General features: G+C 44.7%; 1 protein-coding gene across 6 annotated transcripts in view; it reads right to left on the reverse strand.

The window, feature by feature from the left end:
- LOC141046529 (E3 ubiquitin-protein ligase RNF14-like) overlaps positions 1 to 17,801 on the reverse strand; it is a 175,849-nt gene that overhangs the window by 147,982 nt on the left and 10,066 nt on the right. For all 6 annotated transcript variants that reach the window (XM_073543530.1, XM_073541362.1, XM_073544268.1 and 3 more), the window contains 2 exons: positions 1,227 to 1,387; positions 387 to 538 (listed from right to left, as the gene is read on the reverse strand). In XM_073543530.1, coding sequence (XP_073399631.1) covers positions 387 to 538; positions 1,227 to 1,380 — 306 coding nt within the window. In that variant the 5' untranslated portion in view covers positions 1,381 to 1,387. The remainder of the gene's footprint in view (positions 1 to 386; positions 539 to 1,226; positions 1,388 to 17,801) is intronic.

A 17,801-nucleotide genomic window follows, 5' to 3' on the forward strand; every position in this document is an offset into this window, starting at 1 on the left:
TGTTCATGTTTGGTATCTTTGTAGTCATACTGACCTATAGAATCATATTTCCAGGTAATTTTTACCATATACTGAACATGGTAACTAAATAAATAAAAAACAATTGTGGAATTGCTCTTTTTTCACAATTGTAATTTTTTTCCCACTTCCAGTATATCATATGATAAAAGGAAATCCAAAAGTACAACTCACCCTGCAAAAAATAAGCCCTCATATGGCTATGTCAGAAAAAAAAATAAAAAATATAAAAAAAAAAACTCTTGGAAGATGAAAAAACGAGAACGCAAATAAAACGGAAAATAGTCATGTCGGGAATAGTTGACGAATTTACAGAAACCTGCCCAGAAATATAAAACATTTTTGCTAAAAGTTTTCTGTTGGCAAACCTGTTTTGGTGAAAGCCACTTGCAGCTTAGTGTGAAATCCGGGGGTGAGGCAGATGGGTAATCTGGGGGAAGTTCAAAGTTCAGCACAATTGGTGGCAGGAAGGACACAGTGTTCTCAAAGGTCTCAGGAAAACATTCTGCGGCACTGATGCCTTGAAACAAAAGAAAATGATTAACAAGCATTAAAGAAATTCTAATATTCTATTACCACGTGTATCACAACATCATATTTTCACATTTAGCAGTCGATATGTGACAATTTGGGTTTCCTAAAAAACACATAGGTCCCAATTCATTAAAGCAGGGGTACGAAGCGGCAGGAATAAGATGCGCCGAATTCACGGAGGAGCATGCCGCTTAACCAATTTGGCTCATTTTATCAGTATCATGTTCCTCCGTGCGCCTTTCAATTTTAATGGCAATAATAAAAAATATGAAATATACATTCACATGCCTTTATCGGTCTTAGACGTCCCCCTTTACTAGCAAATTTTCTTTTGCTGTGACCACGGTAGAACCAAGTTTTTGCTGTAAAATAATTGTGACAAAACAATGCGTTTTGGATGTGATTGCAGCAAAAGAAGTGCAACATATCTACATTGTATGAACGCAGTGTAAGTGTACCTTCTTTACAGTATTCACTCACTTCAAGGATTGAGCAATATTGCTTATAAACAGAATTACACGGTGCGTTTACATGTGGTCAATCCTTCATATTGAGACGAAATAGTAGTCACAAGATGGGGTTCCAAAGCCACCAAAATTTAGTGTAGTTCTCAACATATAAACATAGCATGTCAGCAACTACAGTCATGGCTATATGCTTAATTTGTCACTCACTTTTCACAGATATACTGAAAGTAGCAGGTAATTCCAGGCATACTTGAATTTCTCCTCCAGGGGTGCCATCTGCCCTTTTAAATTCATCTTCGGAGTAAATACTAGCAAGGGCTAATAGCTCATCCTCCTGGGCTTCCTGATCTTCTGTTGACATTGGTTACCTGAAATAATTTGGATAAAATAATGTGACTGCCATAATCACAATTCCCTCGGGTTACAATATCTAACTTACAACGGTCTTTCCTGGCCATCATACAGTGCCAGACACTGCTGATCTGGGGCACATGTGGCTGGGAGCTCTGACATCAGTCTTGTTATTTTTACAGGCAAAACATCTGTCAATCAGCACATCACAGAGACAATTAGCAGGCAATACATTCCTTAAAGGGAAGGTGCCGCATTTTTAATTACCATATATACTCGCGTATAAGCCGAGATTTTCAGCCCATTTTTTTGGGCTGAAAGACCCCCTCTCGGCTTATATGCGAGTCACATACGAGGGGGTCGGCGGGGGAGGGGGGTGTCAGATCATACTGACCCCCCCGACGCGTCTCTGCAGCCCCCCTGCTTGTCCCACGGTCTTCGGGGCCTGCCTTAAGCGGTCACATGGTACCACTCATTAAAGACATGAATATGCGCATATTCAAGTCTTTAATGAGTGGCATCACGTGACCGCTGAAGGCAGGCGCCGGAGACCGGGGCTGAGGAGATGCGCCGGGGGTAAGTATACGCTATATTTACCTGTCCCCGTTCCCACGCTGCTCGCCGCTGCCTGCCGCATCCTCTGTCACTGATGTTCAGGTCAGAGGGCGCGGTGACGTTGTTAGTGCGTGCTGTGCCCTCTGCTGCCAGAACATCGCTAACAGATGATGTGGCATACAGTGGCGAGCAGCGTGGGAATGGGGACAGGTGAATATCTCAGATGCCGGGTCCTGAGCCAGCAGCGATGGAGAGGTGAGTATGTCTTTTTTTTTTTTTTTTTATTTGCAGCAGCGTCATATGGGGAGCATCTTATGGGGGCCTATTCTATGGGGCATATTCTATGGAGCATCTTATGAGGGCATATTCTATGGGGTATCTTATAGGGGCATATTATAAGGAGCATCTTTTGGGGGCATATTCTATGGAGCATCTTATGGGGGCCTATTCTATGGAGCATATTATGGGGCATACTCTATGGAGCATCTTATGGGGGCATATTCTATGGAGCATCTTATGGGGCAGCATATTCTATGGAGCATCTTATGGGGCAGCATATTCTATGGAGCATCTTATGGGGCAGCATATTCTATGGAGCATCTTATGGGGCCATTATTAACCTTTATGGAGCAGCATATGGGGCATTTTATTCTATGGAGCATCTTATGAGGCCATTATTAGCCTTTGTGCAGCATTATATGGGGCATATTATTCTATGGAGCATCTTATGGGACCATTATTAACCTTTGTGCAGCATTATATGGGGCTTATTTTGTATGGAGCATCTTATGGGGCCATTATTAACTTTGTGCAGCATTATATGGGGTGTATTTTGTATGGAGCATCTTATGGGGCCCATCATGAACTGTATGGAGCATTATATGGGGCTCCTGATTCAATATGGATATTCAAAAACATTTAACCTACTGATGTCTCAATTAATTTAACTTTTATTGGTATCTATTTTAATTTTTGAAATTTACCAGTAGCTGCTGCATTTTCCACCCTAGGCTTATACGCGAGTCAATACGTTTTCCCAGTTTTTTGTGGCAAAATTAGGGGGCCTTGGCTTATACTCGGGTCGGCTTATACACAAGAATATATGGTATTTAAAAAAAAATAAACATTATTTACATAACATGTTGTTTTAACCTGTGCTTTATTAAATTGTATTAATGTTTTGGGTTTTTTTAATCCATTTTTAATGCAGCCAATGGGGGCTGTCATTTTACTTTGCAGGTCTGTAATCGTCGCTGAACGAAACTTACAGTCTGCAAATACGGCAGCCCCTGGGTATAGGAGACAGCCGTCAGATGCCGAGTCCATCTCTTACATTACAGCCGCATCAGCAGCGAACTGGGCACGCCTATATGGGCTGCCTAATTCACAGCTGTAGGTGCGGCAAGGCACCATTTTATTGTAGCCCAGTGCTATATGCTGAGCTCCACTTACTCTCTATCACCAGGACCTGTAACAGGAAGTTGTACTGTTCACTTTTAACGAGAGTGAAGATTGATCCAGCTCTCAGGATGCCAAGTTTTCCGCAAAACATCAAATTTCTTTATTCAAAGTTGCTTTAAAAACAGATGATTGTCCCAAAATATAATAATGTAACTATGTCTGTGATAGAAGAATCGGGGGAACACGGAGAAAATAGATATTGTACCAGACGCTTTTCGAATGTCACACATGTTCTTAGACTTCGTATGAAAGCTAAGCCGGTTCCTTTTTCTCTCTTTGTTAGATTACTGTTCACGTCTGACATAACAGGCCCTGGGTTGCGGTAAGACCGGAGAAGCAGCAGACAGCAGTGAAGATCGTGAACCGAAGGAGCAACTATGACTTCATCTATTGGTAAGTATCAGTGCGGCGTCTGTAAAGGGGCAGGCCTGTTGCTTTTGTTCAGAAGCAAAAATATGAGGGAGGAGAGACCCCGGAATGCGCTGTGGGGAGAGAGACCCCGGAATGCGCTGTGGGGAGAGAGACCCCGGAATGCGCTGTGGGGAGACAGACCCCGGAATGCGCTGTGGGGAGACAGACCCCGGAATGCGCTGTGGGGAGACAGACCCCGGAATGCGCTGTGGGGAGACAGACCCCGGAATGCGCTGTGGGGAGACAGACCCCGGAATGCGCTGTGGGGAGACAGACCCCGGAATGCGCTGTGGGGAGACAGACCCCGGAATGCGCTGTGGGGAGACAGACCCCGGAATGCGCTGTGGGGAGACAGACCCCGGAATGCGCTGTGGGGAGACAGACCCCGGAATGCGCTGTGGGGAGACAGACCCCGGAATGCGCTGTGGGGAGACAGACCCCGGAATGCGCTGTGGGGAGACAGACCCCGGAATGCGCTGTGGGGAGACAGACCCCGGAATGCGCTGTGGGGAGACAGACCCCGGAATGCGCTGTGGGGAGACAGACCCCGGAATGCGCTGTGGGGAGACAGACCCCGGAATGCGCTGTGGGGAGAGAGACCCGGAATGCGCTGTGGGGAGAGAGACCCGGAATGCGCTGTGGGGAGAGAGACCCGGAATGCGCTGTGGGGAGAGAGACCCGGAATGCGCTGTGGGGAGAGAGACACATGGAATGTGATGGGGGAGACACAAGGAAAGTGATGGGGAGAGACTTGGAATGTGATGGGGGAGAAACATGGAATGCGCTGTGGGGAGAGACCTGGAATGCGCTGTGGGAAGAGTGACCTGGAATGCGCTGTGGGAAGAGTGACCTGCAATGCGCTGTGGGGAGAGAGACCTGGAATGCGCTGTGGGGAGAGAGACCTGGAATGCGCTGTGGGGAGAGAGACCTGGAATGCGCTGTGGGGAGAGAGACCTGGAATGCGCTGTGGGGAGAGAGACCTGGAATGCGCTGTGGGGAGAGAGTCCTGGAATGCGCTGTGGGGAGAGAGACCCGGAATGCGCTGTGGGGAGAGAGACACATGGAATGTGATGGGGGAGACACAAGGAATGTGATGGGGAGAGACTTGGAATGTGATGGGGGAGAAACATGGAATGCGCTGTGGGGAGAGACCTGGAATGCGCTGTGGGAAGAGTGACCTGGAATGCGCTGTGGGAAGAGTGACCTGGAATGCGCTGTGGGAAGAGTGACCTGGAATGCGCTGTGGGAAGAGTGACCTGGAATGCGCTGTGGGAAGAGTGACCTGGAATGCGCTGTGGGAAGAGTGACCTGGAATGCGCTGTGGGAAGAGTGACCTGGAATGCGCTGTGGGAAGAGTGACCTGGAATGCGCTGTGGGAAGAGTGACCTGGAATGCGCTGTGGGGAGAGAGACCTGGAATGCGCTGTGGGGAGAGAGACCTGGAATGCGCTGTGGGGAGAGAGACCTGGAATGCGCTGTGGGGAGAGAGACCTGGAATGCGCTGTGGGGAGAGAGACCTGGAATGCGCTGTGGGGAGAGAGACCTGGAATGCGCTGTGGGGAGAGAGACCTGGAATGCGCTGTGGGGAGAGAGACCTGGAATGCGCTGTGGGGAGAGAGTCCTGGAATGCGCTGTGGGGAGAGAGACCTGGAAAGCGCTGTGGGGAGAGAGACCTGGAATGCGCTGTGGGGAGAGAGACCCGGAATGTGCTTTGGGGAGAGAGAGACACAAGGAATGTAATGGGGGAGACACATGGAATGTGATGAGGAGAGACTTGGAATGTGATGAAAAGAAAAATGGAATGTGAGGGGGGAGAAACATGGAATGTTGTGGGGTGAGAGATATGGCATATGATGGGGGTGAAAGACATTTTCCATATCTCTCTCCCCCCTCATTTTTGCCTCTGCACAAAAGCACCATGCCTGATACTCACACCGCCACAGCCCTGATACTCACCAATTGGTGACGTCACCGCCTGTCACAAGGAGGTTTTCTCAAACATCTCCAACTATCATGGGTATGTGGATTCCACGGATTCAGACAATCCTTCTTGTGACTCCATAGATAACTATGATCAGCATAGAGTGACTTGAGTGTCGACTTCTAGAGCTACAGCTCTTAGGCAGGTTAGAAAGAGTTAAATCTTAGCTTATTGATGGCCTGTGGTCACATGCTGCAGGAGAACTAGTCATGCTCTTTCCATATTTAAGCTGGCTCCACTGATCAGGGTGTAGGGAAGGTGACCTGACGGACGTGTCAGAATAGAGAAAGATAGGTTTGCACAGTTTAGACAGGTGTCAGTTACTACAGTGGGGAAACAGCTAGGAAAGTGTAGTGGACGTGCAGAACCTTGGGTTGACCATTAGATGGCAGGGAGGAGTGTGAGCTAAGGACTTGACATCAGCTTAGGGCTTTAGAAACCGTTGGTCATGGGGGGCGGAGTTACAGTGACAGGGGACCGGGAGAGATATAAATACTTAGGGAGGGTTCCAAAAAGTTCCAGTCCCCAGGGGGAGCTCAAGTGACAGGAGGACTACGACAGTCTGGGCACTCTGAGGAAAACCAAACCAGGGGGACTGAGGAGAGACAACGTCAGGGGGGTGGTCCTGACAGGAAAGTACCACAGAATAGACGAGGCATCGAGGTAAACCATACCGTACTGAGAGAGACTACTGTTCAGTAAAAGTACTGTTGGTTACAGGCCTAGGGCGGCCACAGTGACGGATCTGACAGGAGTGTCAACGAGTGAAGAGGGGACGGTGTACGCATACACGTCCCCAGTGTAAAGTACGGTGTGTGGGAAGCGGCTCTGGAAACGGAGGGCCGACAAGTAAAGCGAAGTAAAGTGTATTGCATTGAAGTGCGGTGTACTGCGGAGGCTGTCAAGTGGGCGGCCAGAGAATAAAGCTTGGACCTGTTGTACCCGACACTTGCCTCCATCGTGTCTCTGTTACATCTCTGCGCGGTATAAAGAGGGACCACCCCCCCCAGCTCGGCCCACCTCTACAAGGGGATGCCAGCAATAATTTTATCTATACTGGTCTAGGAGAGGTGGACAAGTTCTGATGTAATGGTTATTACCAAAGTTGTTGCGAGCGGTGTTTGGTTAACCCTTTCCTTGTTCCCTTGAAGTCTTTATATTACTTTGTTGCCTCTAGGGCTTTCCATTTTATGTCTCTTTGTGTATTTCCCAGAAAGCATGCTGTGTGACTGTTTCAGTTCTGCTCTGTCTGTCTTGCTTTGTATTTCCCCAAACACATTCAGACTATTGCTGCTTAAGAGCATCGTAAGGAATGTGGCTCGAGCATCTCCACCTTTAGGAGCAATCCCAGGTATAGGGATAGGTAGGGACCCCTAGCTTTAGGGTCAAGACTAGGAGCACACTTGCTATCCCGCATTCCCACTGTGACACCACCACGGCGCTGCACTGTGATTCTAGTCTTTATATTGTATTGAGCACTATATGAGGCTCATTATACTGTATGGTGTATATGGAGCCCACTCTACTATATAGAAGCAAAGTGGGGCCTATTGTACTAAATGGAGGACTATATGGGAATCTAAGGGATTCAATAAAGCGAAAATTACTTTGTAAGGGCTGCAAAGTTATGGGCTGAACATTTTTTTTTTTTTGAGGGGGGGGGTGTCAATAAATACATGACCCCGCTCCGAATAATCCCATGGAAGCAGTGGTGTAATGTGTGACTCCGCTGTCTATTTCTATGGGAGTAGTACTGCAGTGGACGGTGCGGGCTCACACATTACACCATTGCTACCGTAGAAGTTTACGGAGAAATGTCACACATTACACCACTGCTCCTATATTAGTTGACGGAGCGGTGTCACACATTACACCATTGCTCCCATAGAAGTTGACAGAGGGGTGTCACACATTACACCCCTGTTCGCATAGAAGTTGATGGAGCAGTGTCACACATTACACCATTGCACCCATAGAAGTTGAGAGAGCGGTGTCACACAACACCACTGCTACCATAGAACTGAACGGAGCAGTGCCACACATTATACCACTACTCCAATAAAATTGGATGAATCAGAGCCACGTATTACACCACTGGTCCGATAGAAGGGGACGCAGAGGGGGGCACACGTTAATTGGCCCTCCACAAAAAAAATATTCAGCAGGGTCACACATTACATTACTGCTCCCTTAGTGATGTGTGACCCCACTCCATCCATTTCCATGGGAACAGTGGTATAATGTGTGACCCCCCCCGCTCCATCCACTTTTATGGGAGTAGTGGTGTAATGTGACACTGCTCCGTCCACTTCTATGCGAGCAGTGGAATGAAGTGTGACCCCCGTTCCATTCACTTCTATGGCAGCAACGGTGTATTAAGTGACCCTGTCCACTTCTATTGCAGCAGTGGTGTAATGTGTGACCCTGCTCTTTCTAATTTTATGGTGTACTGTGTATCCCATTCTGTCCAGTCCTGTGGGAGCAGAGTTGGAATGTGTGACACCGCTCCATCCACTTTTATGAGAGCAGTGGTGTAATGTGTGACCTCACTCCATCCACACCTATGGGAGTAGTATTATAGTGGATGGAGCGGGGTCACACATTACACCACTGCTCCCATAGAAGTGGACGGCGTGGCGTCACACATTACATACCTTAGATACTGCATATCTAAGGTATTAACATGTGATAAACCACACTTAGCCCTGTATAAAATCCCAGAATGTGTTCCTCTAAGCATATCTACTCGAGCATGTGATAAACTCCACATATCTAACCCCAGCTTATAATACAGCGAGCAGCAGCAACTAACAGAATACTTTATATCTTAATTGTTGAAAATATTTTTTTATGTCACCTTCCCTTTGAAGGGGTTTCCACGCTGAGAAAACAAGGATTTTGTGGTCTTGTGCCCATTGCTTCAATAAGGTTACACCCCCTTAACTGTCTAACAATACCACTGTTCCGTGCAGTACAGTTCTAAATGTACATTACTGCCCTTCACCTGTACTACACACAGGTTCCTCAAATGCAGCCAGGTAAATGGGCCACCAAATGCAGCCAGCAGTAGTCTGCACCGGCACTTTTTAATATTATTCCCCGATGGGTCGCAGGAGGGTCCTGCGCTCTCCAGAATGGGGTTGGCCGGCTCGGTGATGGCCCTGGACACCTTTCTCCAGCGGGAGCGGGGCGCCGGCGAGGTTCAGGCACCATCTTGTAGGGGAGAGGACGTGGCAGGAGAGACTGAGGGGAGCTTCAGCGATTGAAACCCTGGAGGAAGGAGTGCGAGGCATGAAGCGGGCTGACCACGGAACCAAAGGAGGAAAGGAGAGCACTCCCATATATACGCAACCTGCTGGATTTGAACAGTTGCTGGTCTCCCCCGGTCACCATCCTGATAAATATGACGGTGTGCAGCAATGAAAGGAGGACATCTCTCCCCTGACCATGCAGCAAAAACAGACAGTATGTATCAAGGAGGGGTCTGGTAGACCGGGAAAGAAGGGGTCTCTAACATGATCCCCCCAGACTAATCCCAAGTATCATTAATGAGGAGGATGAAAGTGAGTATTTAGAGGTGTCTTCAGATGACGAAAGAGAACATCTGGATGAGCATCACCCCCCCACAATGACTAAAGTTTCTTTTTCTTTTCCCCTCAAAAGGGGATTTTAAAGCTTTAATTACAGAGGTTAAGGACACTTGTCGGTCTGAAATTGCTTGTGTCCGGCAGGACTTGCAAATTTTGTCTGACAGGATTGACTCCTTAGAGGGCGAACACGATGCTACTTTGCAGCAGAAAATGATTAGAGATCTCCAGGTGCAGATAGAAGATTTCGGACAATAGGGGCAGGAGATGTAACATTAGGGTGAGAGGTTTCCCTGAAGCTGATGACCAGGAAAATGTTAAACTAATTCTGCAGGACATCTTTAATCTCATCTTGGGAGTCCCAGTTTCTACGCCCCTTAAATTTGATAGAGCACACCGAGCCCTGCAGCTTAAGGGTTCATCACCATACCCACGGGATATTATCTGTTGCCTGCATGACTTTGATACCAAAGAAAAAATTATGTCAAAAGCCAGGTCCCTACAAGAGATTCTGTACCAGGACTCTGTTGTTCAGTTGTTTCCGGATTTATCCCGCATCACCTTGCAAACAAGGAGGCTCATTAGGCCTCTGTTGTTGTGATACTTATATGATATGAATGATGTATGATGGGTATTAGAAAAGGTATCCAGATGGTAGGTAGGTGATCACGGGTCTTATTATTCCTTTTCAAAAGTATTCAGTACAACATTACCAGAGACTGGGGGTTTGACCGCTGAATGACCTCTTTGAGTACATGATGAGAACATGCATAAGGAATGTGAAAAACAATCATACAGCGCTTGCGTAACACGAGCAGAGCACGAGTTGGAATGTTCACTGCGCAGCTGTACAGCTTGTGTAAACATTACTTGTAGAAGTTGTAGTGCGCAGGACTAGATTCATATCTAGGAACAGTTTGTATATAACCGAGGGAATTTCCACTGGCGAGTAGGGACGTTCCAGGAGACTTATGGACGCATATCTTCTGTGATGGAGTTTTACGGGATATTTCCTCCTCGCCAATCGAGTCCCCCGATAGAGGAGTGATGCTACAATATCCGGTAATATATTGATGCTTACTTTCTCTATGAATAGATGATGTATGTAATGTTAGACTAGTGCTGCTAAAATTCATGTGCAAATTTATATGTTAATTCATTAATATCTCTGATTTTAATAGAATAAAATACTATTGTTTTACAGTTGTTCATCCTAAAAGTCCTCGGAATCTCCTATAGATGGGGGTTTCCCTTTTGCTTTAACAGCATGGAGAAAGGGGGTCTCGGCGACACTGTGCACCCTGGAGGATTTGCCAAACTTTTGTGACAAGTTGGGGCTCCAAGTCCCTAAGATTGCTGACTGGGACATTCCTAACCTTAAGGGACCACCTCCACCTCCAGTATGGTCTCAAAAGAGAAGAAAAGAGCATTTGAGCGGTAGAGGCAGAAAGAGATGATCAGCTCAAACAGGCCTCCGCTGAAATGTCATACCTGTTTTAATACAATAAATCTCCTCTTTCTTATTTTGAAAAATTTACTCATAAAAATTTGTTTTATTATGTGGACAACAGTGGAAAGGGGGAAAAAAGTATGAGCCGATGCAGGCTTATCTTTAGTTTTCTGTTTAAGTGAACTGAAGCCGAATTCTTCTGTAGGCGGGTAATCCCACAAGATATTGAGGATTTGTGCCTGGGGGGAGCTCTAACTTGCCTTGTAACAGGGAATAGTTCTTTTAATTGTTTTTTTTTCTCTGTGCGGGTTAGGCCTTGGGCTACGCCTCCCTGAAAATTTCCTCTCTGGCTACGATTTTTCTCTTCCTAGTGGGCTGGTTTTACTCCACAGGTATAGCCACAGACCAGGCTTTCTATTCCTGGGAATTATGGAGCTTTATTGCTTAAAGTTAGGATTTTTTGTTTATGTTCTCTATTTTTTTTTATCTGTTCTTTGTTGTTCATGTCTATCCCCTTCCCTAGTGTTTCTTTCCCACCCATTTATCCAGATGCAGTTTCTAGATCAGATAGCACAGACGTGGATGAAGGAGAAGGTTCATCACTGCTTCTTAGAGGTTATGGGAGAGTTGATAGTCTCTGGGGGTCTTGGGCATGTGAGTAATTTACCAGTAAAAAATGAAATGCATCATTTCACTGAACGTTAAGGGACTTAACGCTCCTAGAAAAAGGAGGCTTGCCCTCCAGGAATTGAACTCTCAGAGGGCCGATATTGCCTTTCTTCAAGAGACTCATTTTATTAAATCTGGAATCTTCAAGTTTGCTCACAACTCTTTCCCTATCTCGTACTCAGCTTATAACAACAATAAGAGAGGGGGGGTAGCTATCTTAATATCATCGGGTTGCCCTTTACGAGTGAACACAGCTCATATTGATCCTGGGGATAGATTTGTAATTTTGGAAGCTTCTCAGAGGAGTGGGCCAATTATCTTATGCAATCTGTACGCTCCAAATACAGGCCAAGTTAAATTTTTGCAAAGGGGTCTTTCCCCAATTCAAAAACTTTTGCCGGCAGCCCTATTGGTGGGAGGTGACTTTAATGTCCCTTTTTCTGAACTATTTGACAGACAATCTATTACTAAAAAAAACTCCAACGCAAAACCTAGTTAAAATGGCGAGAGACTTTAGAAAACTTATTAGGGCTAATCCCTTGTTGGATTTGTGGAGAATAGATCATCCTGGGGACAGGGTCTTCTCCTTCTACTCTCCCCACTCATCAAACCCATTGTAGGATTATTTTTTTTCACAAATGTACTGACCATTAGGCTGATGGAGACAGCCAAGATGGGACAAATTACTTGGTCTGATCATGCTACGGTGATGTTGGATCTTAAATCCATCCAAACGCCTACAAGAGTTTGTCACTGGCGGTTGAATGAGTTCTTAATTAAGGACCCATCTACTCAAAAGACCCTATTGGACCATCTCACGGACTTCTTCCGTTTGAATAAGGGATCGGTTTCTTCCCCTTCTGTTCTGTGGGAAGCTCACTAGGCTGTTATGAAGGGGACTGTATCAAGGAGGGCTCTAGATTAAAAAAAAAAAAAAAAAAAAAGCTAAATTCAAATTTAATAAATTAACCTCCCAATTAAGAAAAGAGGAAAGTTAGCAAGTTAGCAGCTACTCCTCTGTGAGGGTATTAAATAAGGTGGTAGGGATTAGAAATAAATTAAAAGATCTCTCAATGCGCAAGATCGAAAAACTTTTTCTCTATGGAAAACAAAAATATTATTAGAAACGTAATAAAGCTCATACATTTTTGGCGAGATTACTGAAAGATAGATCTCTGAACTCTCATCTACAGGCCCTGAGAGGAGCTGATGGCACGATACACTATAATCCAATTGAAATTTCTAAAATATTTTATAACTTCTGTAGTAAATCGTATAATTTACAAAATGCCCGTCATAAATAAAACTGACAGAAATGTGGCTTTGGAAAATTTCCTATTAAAATTAAATCTCCCAGGTCTCCCTCCTTAAGCCTTATTCTCTCTTAATCAGAGGGTGATGCAGGTGGAGGTGGTGGACATTTTGAGGGATCTCCCTTTGGATATATCTCCATGTCTGGATAGGATGACGTATTTATATTACAAAAACTTTGTGGAGGAGCTTTCTCCCCACATAGTTGAACTATTTAACTCTTTATTCGAAAGCTTTCTCATCCCGGGTTCGTTGTCACATTCTTATTTAGTCGTTATCAGGATACCGTGGATTGTTCAAATTATCGACCAATTGCGTTACTGAACTCTGACCTAAAAATCTTTAAATCTTTACTCGTATTTTGGCAAATAAATTAAACACTTGGCTCCCTCAACTTATTAATAAGAATCAGGTGGGATTTGTCCCTAATCATCGGGGGGGCATAATACTAGACAGGCTATTGATCTAATTGAGATTGCTAATAGAAGTAATCTATAGTCTCTAATATTGAGTCTAGATGTGGAAAAGGCTTTTCACTGCCTAGACTGGTCTTTCCTGCTTAAGTCATTGGAGGTCTTCATTTTGGGTCCTTTTCTGACATTATACAGTTCTCCTTCGGCAGCAATCAAGCTCACATATCACTACTTCCCCATTCAATATGTTAAATGGTACTTGACAGGGCTGCCCTCTCTCACCTCTATTATATGTTATGTGCATAGAACCGCTAGCAGAAATTATAAGACAAAACCCTAACATATCAGGAATGGAGGTTCGGAATAAAATGTTCAAGATCTCCTTATTTGCAGATGATGTCCTTTTAACCCTTTCCAAATTCCAAATCACACTCCCTAACCTGTTGGAGGATCTTAGAAATTATGGGAATCTATCGGGGTATAAATTGAATACTTCAAAAATGGAAGCCCTCCCTCTAAATGTCCCTCCTGATGTATTGGATCATTTAAAGCTAAACTTTAAATTCATATGGAAATTGGAGGCCATCAAATATCTGGGGGTTAATCTCTTGTCCTCTTATGATAACCTTTATAAAGTGAACTTACCTCCACTCCTGAGTGATTTGAGGAAATTAATGGACAGGTGGAAGTCTCTCTCGCTCTCATTACTTTTCTTAAAATGTCTCTCCTTCTTAAGTTGCTTTACATCTTTTAAGCCCCTGTTACACATAGCGATGTCGCTAGCAATATCACTGTAACGTCACCGATTTTGTGACGTAGCAGCGGTATTGCTAGCGATATTGCTATGTCTGGTACTTACCTCCGACCGGCTCCCCCGCTGCTCATCGCTGGTCGCGCGAGAACGTCCTGGACCATTTCTCTTTGGGCGCTTCCTGTGGCGCCGACGAGCGACGCGTGGATGCGGGCGGGAGGACGTCAGGATCGCTGCGTCTGACAGGTAAGTAGCGACCCCCGACCCCTGCTATGTCGCTGGTAAGATCTGCCTGTGTGGCAGCTCACTAGCGACCACTTAGCGATGCACCAGCGATCCATATCGTTGTCGGGATCGCTGGTGCATCGCTAAGTGTAACGGTACCCTTAGACCTTTCTGGTCAGGGTCCCCCATGGGGGAACAAATCTTTCCAAGAAGCTATGATGAGATTTATCTGGAATGATAGGCGACATCAGATCTCCAGGGGTATCCTCGTCTCCCATAAGACACAGGGGGGTCTATCAGCCCCTGATATTATTAAATACTATTGGGCTGCCCATCTGCGTAGAATTTCCTCATGGTCCTCATTGTGGGCATACAACAAATGGACAGAAATAGAAAAATTACAGCTGGCACCAATTCATCCAAATTCGCTACTATGGTCATCTAGGACCATTCGAATTCCGGAGTCCTTGTTGGGCCCCATGCGGTTCACGAGGGAAATATGGCTTACTTGCATGAAGAGGTTTGGTTTGGCCTCGCCTAACTATCCAATGATCTCATTCATATTTCAGACCCTGTTACCAAATAGTATGGATCATGCGATGGCTCACCCTTGGTCCTCCGCAGGACTGTTTTGGTATGCAGACCTGGTGGTCTAAATTTGCTGCTATCACTAATAAACAGTTCTAACAGTATCTACAAATGAAACATTTTGCTTCCTCGATTTATGGTTCTCCAAAGATCTCACTGCCAACTGATTTTGAGAGAATTTGCAGGAGGGGACCGTCGACTAAAGGTCTAATATCAGAAATTTATAGGATTCTAGGTCTTCCTCGAGAAGGTCATCAACTAAAACACTCTTGCATGTCTAGATGGGAGTCCATATTAGGACGAAGGTTATCTCCTCAAAGTTGGCAGGTTGTCTGAGAAAAAGCAGCCAAATCCTCTACTTGCACCCTCTACAAGGAAAATCAGTATACAGTTCTGATGTTTTGGTATCACACCTCTGATCTCCTCCACAAGCTGAACCCTTTGCTCTCAAACCAATGTTGGCAATGTGGCACTGACGTGGGTACGCAATATCATATTTTCTGGTCCTGTCCGGGGATTCACAGGCTTTTGGGAGGAAGTGAGACAGTTAATCTCTAGGGTTCTTTATGTGGAGGTGGGACTTTACCCGACCAATTATCTATTAACCCCTTTACCCCGAAGGGTGGTTTGCATGTTAATGACCAGGCCAATTTTTACAATTCTGACCACTGTCCCTTTATGAGGTAATAACTCTGGAACGCTTCCATGGATCCCAGTGATTCTGACATTGTTTTCTCGTGACATATTGTACTTCATGTTAGTGATAAAATTTCATTGATATAACTTGTGTTTAGTTGTTCCAACTTTGAATTTTCAAGCCTTTAAATCATATGGCACACAAAATACTTAATAAGTAACATTTCCCACATGTTTACTTTACATCAACACAATTTTGGAACCAACATTTTTTTTGGTTAGGAAGTTATAAGGGTTAAAGGTTGACTAGCAATTTCACATTTTTACAACATTTTTTTTTAGGGACCACATCACATTTGAAGTCACTTTGAGGGGTCTATATGATATAAAATACCCAAAAGTGATGACACCATTCAAAAACTGCATCCCTCAAGGTGCTCAAAACCACATTCAACAAGTCTATTAACCCTTCAGGTGCTTCACAGGAATTTTTTGAATGTTTAAAAAAAAATGAACATTTAACTTTTTTTTCACAAAAAAATTACTTCAGGTCCAATATTTTTTATTTTACCAAGGGTAACAGGAGAAATTGGACCGCAAAAGTTACTATGCAATTTGTCCTGAGCACACTGATACCTGATATGTGGGAGGGAACCACTGTTTGGGCGCATGGCAGAGCTCGGAAGGGAAGGAGCACCGTTTGACTTTTTCAATGCAAAATTGGCTGGAATTGAGATCGGACGCCATGTCGCGTTTGGAGAGCTCCTTATGTGCCTGAACAATGGAAACCCCCACAAGTGACCCCATTCTGGAAACTAAACACCCCCCAAGGAACTTATATAGATGTGTGGTGAGCATTTTGAACCCCCAAGTGCTTCACAGAAGTTTATAACACCCGGGCGTGAAAATAAAAAAATCATTTTTTCCACAAACATGATCTTTTAGTCCCCAATTTTTTTTTATTTTCCCAAGGGTTACAGGAGAAATTGGATCCCAAAAGTTGTTGCCCAATTTGTCCTGAGTACAATGATATCCCATATGTGGGAGAAAACTACTGCATGTGCACACGTTGGGGTTCGGAAGGGAAGTAGTGACGTTTTGGAATGCAGACTTTGATGGAATGGTCTGCATGTGTCATGTTGCATTTGGAGAGCCCCTGATGTGCCTAAACAGTGAAAACCCTAACAAGTGAACCCATTTTGGAAACTAGACCCCCCCAAGGAACTTATATAGATGTGTGGTGAGAACCTTGAACCCCCAAGGCCTTCACAGAAGTTTATAACGTACAGCCGTAAAATTAAAAAATCATATTTTTTCCACAAAAATGATCTTTTCACCCGCAATTTTTTATTTTCTCAAGGGAAGCAGGACCCCAAAAGTTATTGTGCAATTTGTCCTGAGTACGCTAATACCCCATATGTGGGGGTAAACCACTGTTTGGATGCATGGCAGAGCTCGGAAGGGAATGAGCGCCGTTTGACTTTTTCCAACGCAGAATTGGCTGGACACCATGTCGCGTTTTGGAGAGCCCCTGATGTGCCTGAACAGTGGAAACCCCCCACAAGTGACCCCATTTTGGAAACTAGACCCCCCAAGGAACTTATCTAGATGTATGGTGAGCACTTTGAACCTCCAAGTGCGATACAAAAGTTTATAACGTAGAGACATAAAAAGAAAAAAAGTCATTTTTTCAACCAAAATGATCTTTTTGTCCCCAATTTTTTATTTTCCCAAGGGTAACAGGTTAAATTGGACCCCAAAAGTTGTTGTTCAATTTGTCCTGAGTAGACTGATCCCCCATATGTGGGGGTAAACCACTGTTTGGGCGCATGGCAGAGGTTGGAAGGGAAGGAGCACCGTTTGACTTTTTTAACGCAGAATTGGCTGGAATTGAGATCAGATGCCATGTCGCGTTTGGAGAGCCTCTGATGTGCCTGAACAGTGGAAACCCCCAAATTCTAACTCCAACCCTAACCTCAACACACCCCTAACCCTAATCCCAACCCTAACACTAATGGGAAAATGGAAATAAATACATTTTTTTAAATTTTATTATTTTTCCCTAACTAAGGGGGTGATAAAGGGGGGTTTGATTTACTATTTATAGCGTTTTTTATGTTTGGCAGCTGTCACACGCTAAAAGATGCTTTTTATTGCAAAAAAATAGTTGTTGCATTACCAAATTTTGAGAGCTATAATTTTTCCATATTTTGACCCACATAGTCATGTGAGGTCTTATTTTTTGCGAGACGAGTTGACGTCTTTATTGGTACCATTTTCGGGAAGATGACATTTTTTTGATCGCTTTTTATTCCGATTTTTGGGAAACAGAATGAACAAAACCATCAATTCATGAATTTCTTTTTTTTTTGGGGGGGGGTGGCGTTTTCACCG

Source organism: Dendrobates tinctorius, unplaced genomic scaffold, assembly GCF_039654945.1.
Source record: "Dendrobates tinctorius isolate UK_male_01 unplaced genomic scaffold, ASM3965494v1 ptg000001l, whole genome shotgun sequence".
In the NCBI taxonomy this organism is placed as follows: Eukaryota; Metazoa; Chordata; class Amphibia; order Anura; family Dendrobatidae; genus Dendrobates; species Dendrobates tinctorius.